The sequence below is a fragment of the Lathyrus oleraceus genome, chromosome 5 (assembly GCF_024323335.1).
Source record: "Lathyrus oleraceus cultivar Zhongwan6 chromosome 5, CAAS_Psat_ZW6_1.0, whole genome shotgun sequence".
Classification (NCBI taxonomy): domain Eukaryota; kingdom Viridiplantae; phylum Streptophyta; class Magnoliopsida; order Fabales; family Fabaceae; genus Lathyrus; species Lathyrus oleraceus.
In genome coordinates this window covers 634,157,844-634,175,313 of record NC_066583.1, presented here as the reverse complement: position 1 = coordinate 634,175,313, position 17,470 = coordinate 634,157,844, and the positions used below count along the sequence as shown (strand labels likewise).

At 36.6% G+C, this 17,470-nt stretch overlaps 1 protein-coding gene across 1 annotated transcript; it reads left to right on the top strand.

Annotated features, from left to right (window-relative positions):
• Positions 1-4,517: 4,517 nt before the first annotated feature.
• Positions 4,518-7,836, top strand: LOC127087426 (transcription factor MYBS3). Its single transcript, XM_051028320.1, has 3 exons — positions 4,518-5,390; positions 6,714-6,922; positions 7,030-7,836. Exons 1-3 carry the CDS (start codon positions 5,069-5,071, stop codon positions 7,570-7,572), a joined length of 1,074 nt encoding a protein of 357 aa, XP_050884277.1. The 5' UTR covers positions 4,518-5,068; the 3' UTR covers positions 7,573-7,836.
• The last annotated feature ends 9,634 nt before the right edge of the window (positions 7,837-17,470 follow it).

Sequence of the window (17,470 nt, the reverse complement as noted above, 5' to 3'; positions counted from 1 at the left end):
TTATGCAATAAATCACTATCAATGAACAACGATCTAATATGATGGAATTAAAAAACCTAAGCATGCAATCACTACAAAATTAAATGTGTGTGTGTGTGTGTGTGTGTGTGTGTGTGTGTGTGTGTGTGTGTGTGAGAGAGAGAGAGAGAGAGAGAGAGAGAGAGAGAGAGAGAGAGAGAGAATACCGAGATTTATAGTGCTTCAGCGTTCATCCTCGCTTTTCCTACGTGCACTCTTCAATGGTTTCCCATCGGAACCTGCTGTAATTTGACAAATATTTCCAAGAGTTCATATAATCACCAATCCATAATACATCTGAGAAAATAAAGCTCGGATTTGGATCTAGACTTGTATACATCACACTTTCCAAACTCTTCTACGTAATATTTACTCGAATATATTTCTTGAATCTTCCAATATCACCGATTCTACTTCAAGCCTTCGTGTGTAGAAATTAACGCTTTAATCCTACCGATTCCTTGAGCTATGAAATTTCCCTAAGAACTGAGAAGAACTTTGCCTTATCCGTAGTCTTCCATACATTCACTACTACGGAAATTTTGGAGAAAAGAACCTACTTATTTTTAATGGAATTTGTGTGTATGTGTGTGTGTGTGTGTGTGTGTGTGTGTGTGTGCGCGTGTGTGTGTGTGTGTGTGTGTGTGTGAGAGAGAGAGAGAGAGAGAGAGAGAGAGAGAGAGAGAATACCGAGATTTATAGTGCTTCAACGTTCATCGTCGCTTTTCCTACGTGCATTCTTCAATGGTTTCCCATCGGAACCTGATGTTATTTGACAAATATTTCCAAGAGTTCATACAATCACCAATCCATAATACATCTGAGAAAATAAAGCTAAGATTTGGATCTAGACTTGTATACATCACCCTTTCCAAACTCTTCTACGTAATCTTTACTCGAATACATTTCTTGAATCTTCCAATATCACTGATTCTACTCCAAGCCTTCGTGTGTAGAAATCAACGCTTTAATCCTACCGATTCCTTGAGCTATGAAATTTCCCGAAGAACTGAGAAGAACTTTGCCTTATCCGTAGTCTTCCATACATTCACTACTACAAAATTTTTGGAGAAAAGAACCTACTTATTTTCAATGGAATTTGTCACCACCATTGACAATAAACTTAATCTTGCTAACAACCTGAAACACTTGACAAGATCTCTAAGAACTGTTAGTTTCAAGGATGCACCTTCTACAATCAATCACATAACTCTCGTTATCAAGATCTAAACTCAATTGAAGTTGAAGATGCAAGAATTTTGTTGCAAGACTTTGAACACTTAAAACAGAGGAAATTGATTTTTCACTAAAATCACAATGAATAATATGATTAGAATGATAGTTGTGGTGTGAAAGGTGATGGCAAAAACGTTTTATATGTGCTAGAGATTAAGCATAGAAAATGGTTGAAAAGTTAGTTAGATTTTAATTAAGAGAAATTTATGATGAATCAAATGAGCAAATGCAGTAGAATAAAAGAATAACAGAATTTTGAAAAAATATGTCAGTTGATTTAAATCAGGGAAAAAGTGATTTGAATCAAGAACCGCGTGATTCAAATCATGTGCAAAAATTGATTCGAATCAAATGTCACATCTTTGACATAGAAAACATTGAAAAAGTGAATGATTCTAATCATGTACAAAGTTTGATTAGAATCAAATCAAATAAAACTGGTCACAATGAAAATGATTCAAATCAAGTGCAAAAATTGATTCGAATCAAAGGACTAGATTTCGCTTATGTCCAATTTTATCAAGATAAAAAACTGTGTGGAAACTTAATGATTTGAATCAAACATGTAAAATCTCAAAATTTCAAACTTAAAGGCACTTTGAGATTTTACTTTGAATCAAACTTAAATCAAAAACATAAAATGTTTTCATTCCACCTACACATCCAATTGATCAAAGAACATCATGATCAAGATCAAATCTAACCAAAGTTTTATGCATGCTATAAATAAATCTTTTCAAACTTGATTCTGAGAAGTGCAATCATGAGGAGACTCAATAACTCGAAATTAAATCAAAGATGAAAGTGATAAGACAAACAATAAAATAATCAGATATAGATGCTCCCCCTAAGTGAAGTAGGGACATGCAACTACATATTCCAACACTACTTCCTTTAAGGTTTGAGACATTGTTCACAAATAATATCTATGTGGGGGTGATCTCCTTTCTCACTTGAGAGACTTAATTTAAAATCTCGCCTAAGGGACCCAACTTAAAGTCTCTCCCGAGGGATTCAACTTTGAGTTTTGCATGAGAATTAAAAATTTAAATCTCTTTTCCATTTACAAGACCTCATGCTTGAGTAGGCATGGCAACGGGGCGGGTCGGGGACAGTTTTGACATCCCCCAAACCCAAACCCGATTCCCCAAACAATCTCTGTTCCCCGCCCCAAACCCAAACGGAGATGGATAATCAAAACTCAAACCCGTCCCAAACGGGTTCGGGTATCCCCGTCCCGCCACCATTCATTTAGTGAAATCAATTTTCTTAATAGAAATATTTATTTTATCCAAAATAAAATTACATTACAAATAATAAAATAAAACAATCTAAAAATAATTCCATACAACATTTCAAATATTTTAAATAATAAATTCAAATTAAAAAATATCAAAATATTGACCATATATTTAATATTCTAAATTATCAAAAATAAATAATGATGTACATAATGAAATAAACGGGGCGGGTTCGGGGTGGGTACTAGTATCCCCATTACCCGACCCGTCCCCATATTTTATAATCGGGGAAAACTCAAACCCGAATCCAAACCCAGTCAAAGCGGGTTTTCCCCGTTAATTTCGGGGTGGGTACCCGCGGGTACGGGTTATGTTGCCATGCCTATGCTTGAGAGAATGTGTACTGGAATAATCATATTTTATCCCAAAGAAGGTAAACCATAAGAGGATGGCACAAGCCAGTTAGGCAAAACTAATGTGAGCGTATGACTAGCACATTTCGCCGCCCAAATCTAAGATTATAAGCGCCCATTGATTGTAACACGCAACCATTGGTTGCATCGTCCGCCCTTTGTTGAGTTTGGATAAAAATCATTTGGTTCCCACTCATCAAATGTGGGACTGACGTGTCCTTGGGCATTAATCGTATGAAGACCTAATCAAAGGGGAACACCACGTCCTCTTGAAGAATAGGGAAAATAACAGCCTCACACTCTTAAGAGAGGCATAATAATTACTCATGTGCCCAAGTATTCAGGCCCAATAGACCTCTATAAATATCTCAACTGCAAAGTTTGTAAGAAATACAATTGACTCATAAACCACATAGATACATAACTTCTCAACATCCATATACGAGCTTGATCTACACCAACTATAAAATCCTTAGACAACCCTACATTGTATTTTTTAACTACAATTACTAATGCTTGCAATGAATAAAATATTATCATTACTTTAAATCCATTTATAAGTAAATTTGATCTCATTATACTACCTCCGTTTTTTATTATAAGTCATTTGGAAAAATATTTTGTACCAAAATATAAATCATTTTATAATATCAATGAGTCATTAATGTTATTTTTTCTATTATACCCTTAAATATTTATTCTTCTCTCTCCCTTCAATTATATCAATTTGTTTTTGCAATACCATTAATGAAGGATAATTTTGTAAAATCCTTCATAATTTCTCTTTTTCATACCACAATTATTACATTTTTTAATACGTGTGAAAAGTCAAAAACGACTTATAATAAAAAACAGAGAGAATACTATTTAACAAGTAATTATCATTTTCAAGTGACATATTCTATGGGAACTTGTACAAAATTACATGTACTTTTAATTTTCTAACTAAAACAAATCATCAATAGGTCTAACATATCAAATCCTTGGTTCTACAATATCTAGGTAAGTTGTTACTTAAGCATAACAAAATCTCTAAGGAGAGGTTAACAAAGTCCTTGACACAACTATTATGTTATTGCAAAATTTAAATCAATTCTGAGAATTATAGTATCATACAATGATACTAGGCAATAATAAACTTGTTAATCATGTTATTTAAATTAAATTAATTTAAGAAAAAAATATTGAGAACACCATTTATATTTTAAGGATATCAATGTCCCTTTCACGATCATTATTTTGAAGAATTAATTCTTATATCATTGAAATTATTGTTTAATATAACTAATATATCTTACATGATTGTCAAAATATAGTTGATTTGATAGGATTGTATCTTAGTTAATTTTAAAATATTTTAATACAATTTATATCGTAACAAAATAATTAACAAACAAAATGTGCTTGCAAATATTTCTAATTAGTTAACATCTTTGAAAAGAGGAGATTGCAAGAATAACAAACATAATAAAAAAATATTCCTTTCTTTTTGGATCATATTAGGTGAATAAATAGATATATATGACATATAATATCTTAAACTCCACGTAAAGCAGCTATCCACACCACCTATTATTTCTCATCCCCAACTATATTCATTGGCCATTTCTAGATTTCTAATTCCAATTTAATCTCCATGAATAACTCTTGAAATAACTAGATTTTCAAAGTATATAGCACAATAAAAGAAAATAAAAACCTCTTACCATATCCATGTTTGCTTCCTCCAACCATTCTTTCCCTTAAATAATCAAACACTCACCAAGCTAATCCAATTTGACCAACTCTTTCTCATTACACGCTATAATTACTTATTTTCCAAAATCGATTATCCACGAAAAGGGTAAAACAGGGATTTCAAAAAACAAAACCAACGATGCACCGCGTTCTACTATTATACTCCCATTTAAGACGTTAAGTTAGAATTCCAGATATAACCTCAGGTTTAACAAAAAATAATCCAGAATTATCCAAGCTCATTTTCCTTAATTAACCAAAACGCATGCATTTTTATTTTTTATTTTTTTAATCTCTACTTAATATTTTTCTTTCTATCTATCAATATTTGATTCTATTTCTATATCAATCAAAATATAGCACAAGTTGCTATTGTTGTTCATTGGTTCTTCATTCGACCGAGTCAGGTGGCGGTGAATCGGTATGACTCGGCGGTGCTCTCACTGCAGCAACAACGGTCATAACTCACGGACATGTCCGTCAAGAGGCGGAGGAGGTGGCGGTGGGGTTAGGCTTTTTGGTGTTAGATTAACGGATGGATCAATTATTAAAAAGAGTGCGAGTATGGGGAACCTAACGCTAGCTAATCATCACCATTGTTCTTCTTCTTCATCGCTTAATCCTGGTTCGATTCTTAATCCCGGTTCACCGTGTTCTGACCCGCCGAACGAACCGGAAGGTTATTTGTCTGATGACGCCGCCAATGTTTCCAGCTTCGCTATCCGCCGCAGCGACAGAAAAAAAGGTTTTTCCTTTTTCTTTTCTTTTTTTTTTTAGCATAAGTATGATTATTTTCCTTTCACTTTTTTTAATAATTAAAACCACATATTGTAAGCGTATTTGATTTGCTTTTCTATATGAACTCGCTTTGTTTGATTGGTCACGCAATGAGGTATTTAATGTTATTAATGTTCATGAGGAGTAGTTTTGATAAATACGGAACATTTAATGTCAATTTTGTTTGATTGGAGCTTGTAGCGGTTGAATTAATAGTAGGACAACAAGGGAATGTTCTAAATTCTCATTCGGAATTTATGCTTTGACAACAATTCTGCATGTAACTTTTTTAAATGTTCCATATGTTTTATGTAGTTTTCTGATTACAAATTCTAACTCAACTAGCAAAAGTCAATATTGAACGCGATCGCCAGAATTCAAACTCTAATTAATAGTAGGTAGCAAATAAGCATTGCATAGAGCGCGAGCTTAAAACCTTGATCCGTCTCGGAAAAAAAAGGGTGGGTGGGCCTACGGACTCTGCATCCTTAAAATTTAAAAATTGCAAAAACCTTTTGTTATTGCCCGCGCATGCAATAAAATAGGGCGGGGCAGGACAGATATATTAGAGGGTGTGTTAATAGTCCAACCACATTTCTTAAGAGGGTGCGAACCTAAAACTTTGGCTCGCTTCGAAAAAAATGCGGGTAAAGACTTGCCGTTTTTCCACCCCTAATTAATAGTGATTATTACCATTTTGTCTACCGATAAAAAAAACTTTTTCAAATGTTTTCAAGTTTTTTGAGCAATGTTTAATGATAAGTACATAAATTATTAAATAGAGAAGTAAGTATATTCAATATATCTTGCAAATATAAGAAATGTTGAACATTTTCTTTATTCAGTTAGGAGGATAATTATGGAGTGTGATTAGAAGGAATTATGGGCATTATTAAGTTTTTTTCTTCTAAAATGGGGTAAATTAGCAGGACATATGAGTGCTAATTATGATCAGCTTATCAGCTGAATATTTCATGTAACCGCTGTTGTCTCTGGCTTTAATACAGGCGGTTGAATCATGATCTTAGGTTTTTTACACCCTTGCTTTGATTCTTTACTAGAAAAATTAAGGGCTAAATGCAAAAATTGTGATTGTAACTGTCAAATAATTGTTACTGTTTTTGTAATATTTTTCCTGAAATTGTGATTTCATGTGTTACTCTTGTCTGCATCATTTCTTTCATAAGCTTTGTAAGTTTGTTCGGATAGTTGATTCATTAAGCAGGCCAAGTACCCTCTTGTCTTGATGATTGGATTACTTCATTCAATATGCGCATTTCGTGTGTTTTAGGTGTTCCATGGACTGAAGAAGAGCACCGATTGTTCTTGGTTGGACTCCATAAACTAGGCAAAGGAGACTGGCGTGGGATAGCACGTAATTTTGTTGTGTCAAGGACCCCTACTCAAGTAGCAAGTCACGCGCAGAAGTACTTTATCCGGCAAAGTAATGCTACCAGGAGAAAGAGACGTTCGAGTCTTTTCGACATGGCTCCGGATATGGTTAGTCTTCATTCATTATATCTTATTTTGAGCAGTCTTCATGCAGACACATGCTTGTATGTCTGCTGTAGCTAACTTTTTTCTTTTCTTCTCGAAAATCATGTCAGTGTCCAGATTCAACTTCAATGCCAGAAGAACAAGTACTACTTCCACCTTCTGAGAACTCACAACAACCTTGTAATGGAAAATCGCAGCCGTCACTAAATCTCTCTCTCAAGACGGAATATGAACCAATGGAAACTACTTCCGAAGAAAACGTAGACGAGGGCAATGAAACTCCAATGGGATCAAAGGGATTGACGCCAATGACTCACGGGTTCTTTCCATCTTATTTACCTGTCTCATTTTCCATATGGCCAACAATTGGAGCTCCCTTTGAAGTATCCAACGGTGGAGACACATCTCATCATAGTCATCATCAGGTTCTCAAGCCGATACCGGTCATTCCTAAGGAACCCGTCAACGTTGATGAACTTGTGGGGATGTCTCATTTGAGCATCGGGGAAACACACGTGCGTGATAGAGAGCCTTCCCCTCTTTCCTTGAAGTTGTTAGGAGAGCCCTCAAGACAATCGGCATTCCACGCAAATGCTCCGGTTGGTGGCTCTGATCTAAACAGTGGCAAAAACAACGCCATTCAAGCGGTTTGAGGCTTTCAAATTCGGGTGAAAACAGTAGTAACTAAGCTTTCTTTTGGTCATCTTTCATTTGTGCTATTATATATAATCTTTTCTTTTGCTTTGAGCAATAGTGTTAAACTTCTAAGTAGTAAGAAGTTACATATTGTGGTATGTAGCTCAGGTTAGATCAATTCTTGACAAAAAAAAAATTATTCTTTCTAACTGTAAACAAATATGAAGTTTAAATAATCAAATATTTTCTAGAGGTCCATGTTCCTCTAGGTTTGGCTATAATTATTTGTCCCTTTCAATGTTATTAGATCTTCTTTGATTTTCCAAGTAGGAGACAGTGTTTCTGGTATAAAATTGCACATGAAAGCACTTCAATGTGTCAAGATTCTAATTTTGTGTTATGCTTTTTAGTAACTATAGAGTAACAGTGTAAGTGTCTATAACCACAGATATTTGTAAAGATACTGTAGGAAGTAATATTATGATGTAACACTATTGAGATATTTTGCATTAATATCTATAATCACACTATGTTGGTAATGAATGTTTTTGCACTAGTCTTGCTGGTGCAAAGTTTACAGGGACCAACTAGGTTGTTAAATATCATGCAAGAGGGATTCTAATCATAGTCCATGGTGGAATTCTTATCAACATAGGAGATATTGATAAGTGGGGGAGAAAAAAATATCTGAGATTCTTGAGATTCTAGGAAAACACAAAAACCAGATTCTGATCCTCTTCCACCCACCTAAAACATTCCACTTTTTAAACTCATTACAAGGGAGTAGTAGATGTGACCACAGATATTAAAGAAACTATATCATTGAGGGATGGGGAGACTGAAACTACTCGAAACAAAAAAAAAGTCGAAAATTTCAACGGAGAAGGGAATGTGAAAATTCAAAGAGTAGAAAAAGCAAAAACAAATTTTCTTTTTGTGTGAATTTGTTTTGAGCGAAACTCCATTTTTAATGAAATATTCAATAATGGTCTATGAGCAGATGACTCTTCTAAATGGAAGAAGAGAAAATAAGAGAAAATAAGAATTACATGGTGTAGGCAAACTTGTGAGCACTACGAATATGTGTCGATTGCACGCTGATGTATCAACTTAAACTTATTTCTTTTTCATTAAATGTAAAATTTTGAGTATAAAATAATTATTTAACACAAAATCTAAGTTCGAGACATTTGAAACGGAGGGAGTAATATTTAACACTTAACCTAGGCTCTAGACAAATCAAGGCCCTATCATTTAGTGTTAAATTTTGTCATTGTTCACTCCATTCGGAAAAACCATTTCTTATAATCACTTTTAAAATTTTAATTCTTCTATGTAAAATTGGGTAGATTGTTTTCTTCGGAGATTATTTTCATTTCATTGGTGAACATAGGCTATTAAAGAAAGTGTATCATTGGAGGAAGGAGAGGTTAGTTAAACTTTGTTGCATATGAGCATACTCTCTTGTCTTGTCAACATATATTTAATATATCATCATGTGATGTAACATCATTGTTTGGTTTATATGAAACCCTAGAAGTGGTTCCTAATGGCGCTCCCGAGCTTGCCCAAAACACAAACGACATTCAGAGTACTCACAAGGATGTGAAGAAGAGAGATTGCAAGGTTGCGTTCTGTATTCAATCTACGGTAGATACGACGAATTTTGATCGAATTTCTCATGATGAATCAACGAAAGAGGCAATGGGATATTCTTGTCAAGTATTATGAAGGTGGTGAGAAGGTTAAAGTTGTCAAATTGTAGACACTGCGAAGGCAGTATGAGTTACTGCATATGTGAGAAGATGAAAAGATTGCAGGCTATGTCTCTAAGGTGCAGAATCTTGTTCATCTCATGAAAGGTTATGATGAAGTCCTAATTGATAATATGATAGTTGAGAAGGTAATGTGTACATTGACCTCTCCCTTTGATCATGTTATCGTAGTCATTCAAGAATTCAACAATCTTGAAACTATGAAACTGAAAGATTTGGTTGGTTCGTTGGAGGTACATGAGTTAAGAATTGTCGAGAGGAAAGGGGTTCAAGATTCAACACAAGCACTTCAAGCCCAGATATGGAAAAAGAATGATGGTTTAAACAAGTTCAAGGGAAAAGGAGACAAGACTCACAACAAGAAGTCTTGGGTGAATCCACAAAAGCATAAGATTGATGATAAGGCTTATGAATCCTCGAAAAGAGGAGAAGGAATCTCATATCAGAAAGACAAACAAGATAAGAAAAATGCACAATTCTATAACTGCAAAAGTGGGGTCCCTTGGCCAAGAATTGTTGGTACAAGAAACACAATGGAATGACAAAAGGCAAGTATGATGAAGGAGCAAATCTTGCACGTCAAGATTCAAATGATTCTGATGGTATGGTGTTTATGAATGAAGTTGCATATGAGCATATCGACTCAAAGACCCGATTCCTTGACACAAACTGCTAGAATCACATGACTAGTTGAAGAGTGTGGTTAGAATTTTTTTGACAAGTCGAAGAAGAGCAAGGCCAGGTTTGCAGATAATAGCTTGTTACAAGAAGGTATCGATAACATAATCATTCAAATGATTAATGAAGCAAAAACTATGATCAAAGGTGTACTCTATGTACCTGCCATGAAATGCAATATGCTAAGTGTTGGACAATTGGTAAAAAAAAGGTTTCTCAGTGGTTATGAAATCTCCTCTGTCGAAGAATAGGACATTCAAGATCATGATCAGTTCGAATGAGGTATAATGCCTAAAAATAGTTATCGACCACAAGCATGGTTGGTTGTGGCATTCGAGGTTTGGACATTTGAATTTTAGGTCACTCAATCAACTGATTACTCAAGATATGGTGACTGGTATACCAAGTCTTATGATGCCCAACAAACTCTGTGAAGGTTGCTTAGTAGGGAATAAATCCAGAAAGTCTTTAATTTCGATTATGCCAATGAGATCCTCCTGCATACTAGAAGTAGTACATTCAAATGTATATGTCCCGTTTGAGGATCATACCATTGGTAGAAACGGGTACTTTGTCTCATTTTTCGATGAGTACAGTCGAAATCTTTGGATATATGTGATCAGACGTAAAGACAAAGTATTTTCAATCTTTTAGAGATTCAAAATGCTTGTCGAAAATCAGAGATAAAAAAAGATCAAGATTCTGCGAACATATGAAGGTGGCGAATTAACATCCAATATATTTTAAGAGTTTTGTGCAAAATATGGTATTGATCATGAGGTAGTTGCTCCTTACACGCCTCAACATAATGGAATAGCAGAAAGAAGAAATCAGACCATATTGGATACGACAAGATGCATGTTAAAACAAAAGAACTTGCCAAAATCCTTATGGGGTTAGCAGTTATTACTGTTGTTTATATTTTGAACAGGTGCCCTACCAAGAAACTAAAGAACAAGGTTCCTGAAGAAGTATGGAGTGGAAAACGACCCTCAGTGAGTCATCTGAAGGTGTCTACTACTACAAATAACATTTTTTATGACGAAATTTTCACCTCAAATATGCTAAAAAATGAGAGTATAGCTCCTGATAGCGTCAAGCTAACAACCTGTTATCTCGGTTTTCCATAAAACCGAAGGAATATATCTATAAGGGGGCACTGTTTTACTTTTAATATAATCTATTAGCTCGGTTTTTATAAAAACCGAGGGAATATAAATATTATGGAGGTCGCTTCGAATCCCGGTTATATTATTTTTATGTTTTTTTTAATGGTTTGATTATTAGTTCTCACATGGCGCATTTCCATATTCCATTTTTTCTGTATTAAAATTTTTTTTCTTCATTTTTTTTAAAGTTAATTAGTAAAACTCAAAATCATTGTTATCAATAAAGAATATTAGGCAATAATACGATTGAAAATGAAAGGGAAATTTTCATTGATAATCAATTACAGATTACAAAAAAACAGGACAACAAATAACTATTCCACATATTCAAACTTCTGACTCAACTCAACTTAGGGCTGGCAAAACGGGCTCGGCCCGCTGGGCATGCCCGTTTTGCCTGCACTTTTGCGCAGGGCGGGCCAAGGATTTAGGCCCTCACCCTCAAATGTGTCTGCCCCGCCCCGCCCCATTTTTTTGCGGGTTTTTGCGGTCACGTGTATTTACATAATTTTTTACATTTTTAGGCTTAAATAGTGCAGTGCCCGCTGTCGCATCACGCGAAAAACCGGCGGGAAAACAAGAACAACAGAGCCGCCACCGTGCGTTATTTATCCCAAAAGAGGGAAAGGAAACGCTCAGAGTAAACCTGGAAAAGACATGGTCTCGCGACCAAAGAGAATGGGTTCGGGAGTCGGTTATGCGAAGGGAAGGTATTAGCACCCCTACGCATCCGTCGTACTCGGCGGGATCCACGCACAAAAGGAAGGAATATTGGTTGCTAAACACTGCTCAAACACTCACACACCCTGGCTGAAAGAGACACAAGAAACTGACTGAAACTGACTCGGCAGGACATCGCGTCCTGGGCCTACTTAGTCTATCAGGCATAGACATCAGAGTCGAAGTAGTTCGGACTAGGGAAACGACACATGCTCGCTAGGATGTCGCATCCTATGCATACGTATCTTCTCGGACGAGAGAAGAATCAGAGCATTCGTAGCTCGGCTGACACGCACACGAACAAACACAGGCAAAGGCAAACGTGGAGCCCAAATGCCAATCACTGGACTTACATCAGCATCCGAACCAAAACACACACAAAGAGGCAAACGTAGAGCCCAAATGCCAATCACTGGACTTACATCAGCATCCGAACCAAAACACACACAAAGAGGCAAACGTGGAGCCTGAATGCCAATAGCTGGGCTTACATCAGCATCCGAACCAAACACACGCACACTGGAACCTAACTGCCACTCGATGGACTTACATCAGCTTCCAAGCACACAATAACGCAACAAGTTAATAGGGAGTCGGGGACTCGAGCCTAGAACTGTCAAGCACACACTCAAACAGACAGACAACAAATTGCTAAGGAGTCAGGCACTCGAGCCTAGCAACTGTCAAACAACACACACAAAAAAGAAAAAGGGCGCCCGGAGAGATCAGCTCAATCTCCTGCCTACATACTTCATCTGGTATGAAGATCAGGGCGATGTAGTTCCCCTACAGAGGGATAAAGGACTAGCCTAACCAGATAACAGAGGGAGACACAACTAGGGAGACTACGACTCGAGCCTAGATGTTGTCATGCAAATTCATCCCTAAGTTAAGGTTTCTAGCTAACTGGCACAGGGAGCCAACCTATCCTAGTCATGACTTGCACAGGAAGCAAGCCACACACACACTTAACTTGCACAAGAAGCAAGCCAAGCAAAACCTACTTGCACAGGAAGCAAGTCTAAACTAAACCTAACTTGCACAGGAAGCAAGTCAAACAATCCTAACTTGCACAGGAAGCAAGTCAAACAATCCTAACTTGCACAGGAAGCAAGTCAAACAATCCTACAAGCACAGATAGCACACACTATACACAAGCAAGTGGCTCAAACAAGGGTTAGGTTTTAGTCGAGGGGTCATATCAACCTCAACAAACAAACCTCTGGAACTGGGTGAATGTTGCTCTTAACCTTGCCATTGAGGGGCTAAGGTGAAGCAGATGAAAGGTGAGTGAAGATAAGACTTCACAGCTCTTATCCCTGGCCTGGGAGAGCTTAAGACAAGAATGTGTGGGTTCAGAAAGTGGGAACCCTTCTACACATTTGATACTGACTCAACTGTGCAATTACACAAGATCTTGGGTTTTTATCTGTAATGCATCAACACAGTGGTGTGAGCAAAACAGAGGACACACTGAATAGCAGGGGATAGATTGCATATCCCTTGGGTTCTGCCAATTGCCTCTTCACTTAGGAGGTCTTTGACTCTATGCAAGGACAAAGTAAACAATCACAAACATTGCCTCTTAAGGAGGACTTCAGACAGTTGCCTGGCCAAGTAACAGGCCAGGTCTTCCAGACTACATGAAGATAGAAAGGTATACCTCAATGCAAATTGCTTATCAAGCAAAGCAAAGCAAAGTTCACAAGGAACTAAAAGCAACTAAAGTACCTGAAATCAGTCAAGCACAGTTAGTATACAAGTCAAAGTTAAATCAGAATGAAACAGAGGTTAACGGTCAGCACAAGCAGATAGGTGTGCAATGCACAAGGTTCCAGGCATGTGAGCCAAGCAACCTACAAAACAAGCATGTTAGTCATGATAAACAAGCACACTCAATCAATAGAAATTGATCTCAATGGTCATTTGTTGGTCAACCTGAAAACATGAGCTCAAAGGTGAGTAACAGGACCACTAGGACAAGCCTAGGGTCAAAAAGGAATGAAAAAGTCAAAACAGCAAAGGGCAAGTATCCAAAATCATGTTCAAACAATTAAGAAACACAACCAATTGGGTTCACATTCATATCAACCATCATCATCATTTCATGAACAAATTAGGTCAAAGCATGGCATTTAGAAGCTCATAGAAGTCAACAGCAAGACTTAACTCAAAAGCAATCTTAAACATTTCCAAAAATCACCAAATAAATCATGATCAATCACAACCCACAGCATGGTAAGCATGTCAAATTTCATCCCATTTGAACAAGTGGAAGGCAGTCAATGAAAATCAGAAAGTCAAAGCAATTTTGAACATGCTCAATGAAGTCAACCAAGCATGCATCAACTTAGAAAAATCATAAATCAGAGATGGTGTATGATAAATGAATGGGACTAAAACCATGGCAAAGATGAGGATGTCTAGTTATCTCATGTAAAATTTCATGTCCATCCAATAAAGTATGAGAATTTCACAAATGAAATGGGAACAAGTGTCACAAAAAGTCAACATATGACCAAGCAGGGGAGAAAATCTCAAACAATTAGGAAATGCCACAAATAATTCCAAGAAAATTCACATGTAAACTAGACATACAAGAGTAGGTTCATGCAAAAAATCAGATCAATTGGAGGTCAAGAAGCATGGTATCAAAAATCATGAAGTTGGACATCAATGGTGTAACACAAATTGTCACACCCTAATTCAAAAAATCATATCTCACAAACCAGCAATGATAAATTCACAAACTCTACACCAAAATCACCATGAGTGTGTCTAGTTTAAGCACAAAAAATTTGGGAGCCATTGGATAAAGTATCACCATTTCACAAATGTTTTGGCAAGATGTACAAAAATTGGTCACATGTCACAAACCCTAAGGCCATTTAAAAATTACTCAACCAAAAAATCTGGAAAAAAAAAATGATAAAAAACTAGAGATTGTGATGATCATTATGCAAAAATTCCCATGAAATTTGGATTTAAAATGAATGATCTATGAATTTTGTAAGATTGGCATGGTAAATGAAATAAAAATTACAAAATAAAGTGAATTAAATAATGATTGTTGGAATGAATATTTAAAAAACCAAAAGACCAAAACGCCCTTTTGCTGAGTATGAAACTCAGCGTTTCATTTAATTTGTAAGGTCAGCGCTCGGTCAACGCGAAGCATGAGCCAATAGCGCTCCTGCAGGCTGCTCCGCTGGACCAATCAGCGTGTTTCTTTCTTAAAAACACATGCACTGTGCGAACGTACGGCCCTAGGGATCTAACGGCAAGGCAAGTGAAAAAGAAAAAAACCAGCATCGTGTACAGTAAAGGAAAAAGGCTCAGTATTCATATTGCAGAAAAAAAAATGCAGTATCTACATGTTCAATCGAAAAATTTCCAGCAAGAACAAATGGTGGCCAAAATCAAAAAGCAATATATCAATGTGTTCACCTCATCATGTACACTAATAATCCCACAACCATTAACATTGATTCGAGCTATTAAGAGAAAAACAAGCAAAAGCGTATTCAAACATCAAACTTTAACATGGCATAACTTTCAAAATAGCCAACCATTTTTAGTGGTTCAAGTTCCAAAATGACCAGCACAAAGAGCTCTACACAAAGCAATGCATGATTTAGAAAAAAGAGTGACTCGAGTTCTTACCAAAATTGAAGGACAGTCGTGGTACAGATGTTGTTTGGTGTTGTTGGCCTAAAACAGATGCTCAATAAGCCTCCAAATGATGGATGATGATTGCTGTTTGGCTCAGGAATGTTGGCTTATGCTTGAAATCCCATCTGCCATGGTTGAGCTCTTTGAGAACAGTGCTAAAAAAGGTGCTTCCAGTTGGGAAAACATGGTGAAAACAAGCTCACAAGGTTGCTTGGATGATGGAACAAGGCTGGCCAAGTCGTGTTCTTTGAAGGTTTTTGGAAGAAGTTTGGAAAATGCAAGAAGTCCAATCTTTTAGAGTGAATGAGTTCTGTCTTTTTTAGCTTCTAATAGGGTTTACATTTGACAGAAAATGATGTCTAATACTGCTATGTTGGTGAAACAATCCACGGCCAAGCTCAGTTCTTTTGAAGTTTTGGACAGGTTTTGCAAAAGTGTGAAAAATGAAGTTTTTTAGAGAATGAGTTTTCTGTGATCTCTTGTGTTATGGCTGCTGCTACCAATGTTTCCAATGACAGAATATGATGTTAAGATTTTCTGTTTTTTTGGTACAAAGCATGGTTCATGGATATGTGGGATGTGGTGGTTGAAAAATGTACTTTTCTTCCCATTTTCAAGCAACTTAGCATGGGCTGTATGTACTGCATAAAATGCCTTTGCAACATGTCTTAAATGCAATTTCAGACCATGTTTGGATAGTAGAATTGATTAGAAATGAGTATTTTGAAAAGTCAAAAATCAACTCACTTGAAATTAATTAAGGCAAGTCCAAAAATGCCATTTTGATTGGTGAAGTTTTGGTGAATGAAAGTTACATTTTTGGAAAGAGGGGATCAAATGTGACTTGTAGGAAAAAACCCCACCCAAATTGGCCAAATGGTTTGAGAGATATGGCCTTTTGAAGTTCCAAAATTTCTGAAATCGATTCGATCATAACTTGCCAACCACACATGGGAATTGAGAGTTCTTGGACTTTTTGGAAATGGGAGAACAAGATCTTCAACTTTCATGTTGGGCAAAAATTCATTTGAAGCTTGTATCATGATGTAAGTTTGAGGATCAAGACTTTCCATTTTTGGTAAGTTTCAATTACAGGTCCAGTTTCCATTTTTGGAAATTTCTGATCTGGCTTCAAATTCTTCCATGATGGTGTTTGACATGATACATGAGGCTTATATGGACATGAATAAGCTCTCTCAAACCAAATCCAACCATCAAACCACTGATTAAATGGACAGTTGACCAACAGTTGACTTTTAGGGTTTCTGACTGATTGTGCATTGACTGATGACTTCTGAACATCCAATCCTTGACCAAAACACTTCAAATGGATCCCCAAGTCATGTGAACATGTTGGACCAACCCTAGGGCCTTGGCTCCTTGAGAATTGTGCTTGCTTGCTTGACTGACTGATCTCCTGATCAGTTTGACCTAATTCCTTGATTGGCTTGCACTTGAGGCAAATGGGACAATGCAATGCTATGCAGTGGACCATGATATGCTATGACCTAGTATAAGAATGTATGTACAATGATAGGTGCAAATTTGAGGTGCTACACCCGCGGGCTTTCCCCGTCCCGCCCTCACTTTTTTGTGGGGTGGGTCTAAATTTTAGGCCCACATCCTCAACTATGACCGTCCCGCCCCGCCCCATTTTTTTGCGGACTTTTGCGGGGCAGACCTAAACGAGGCGGGCATGCCCGTTTGCCACCCCTAGCTTAACTTAAACAGTTAATCATACTCTATTTATCCTTTTAACTATCCCTAACTGAGAGAAAAATTTAGAAAGAACTCTTCCATATGGTATGAGGAATGTAATTTCCTTGTGAGAGGTCACAACCACTTCCATTAAGAAGTTAAAAATAGTAAGAGGAAGATTAATTTTGACGTTGTGGATAAGG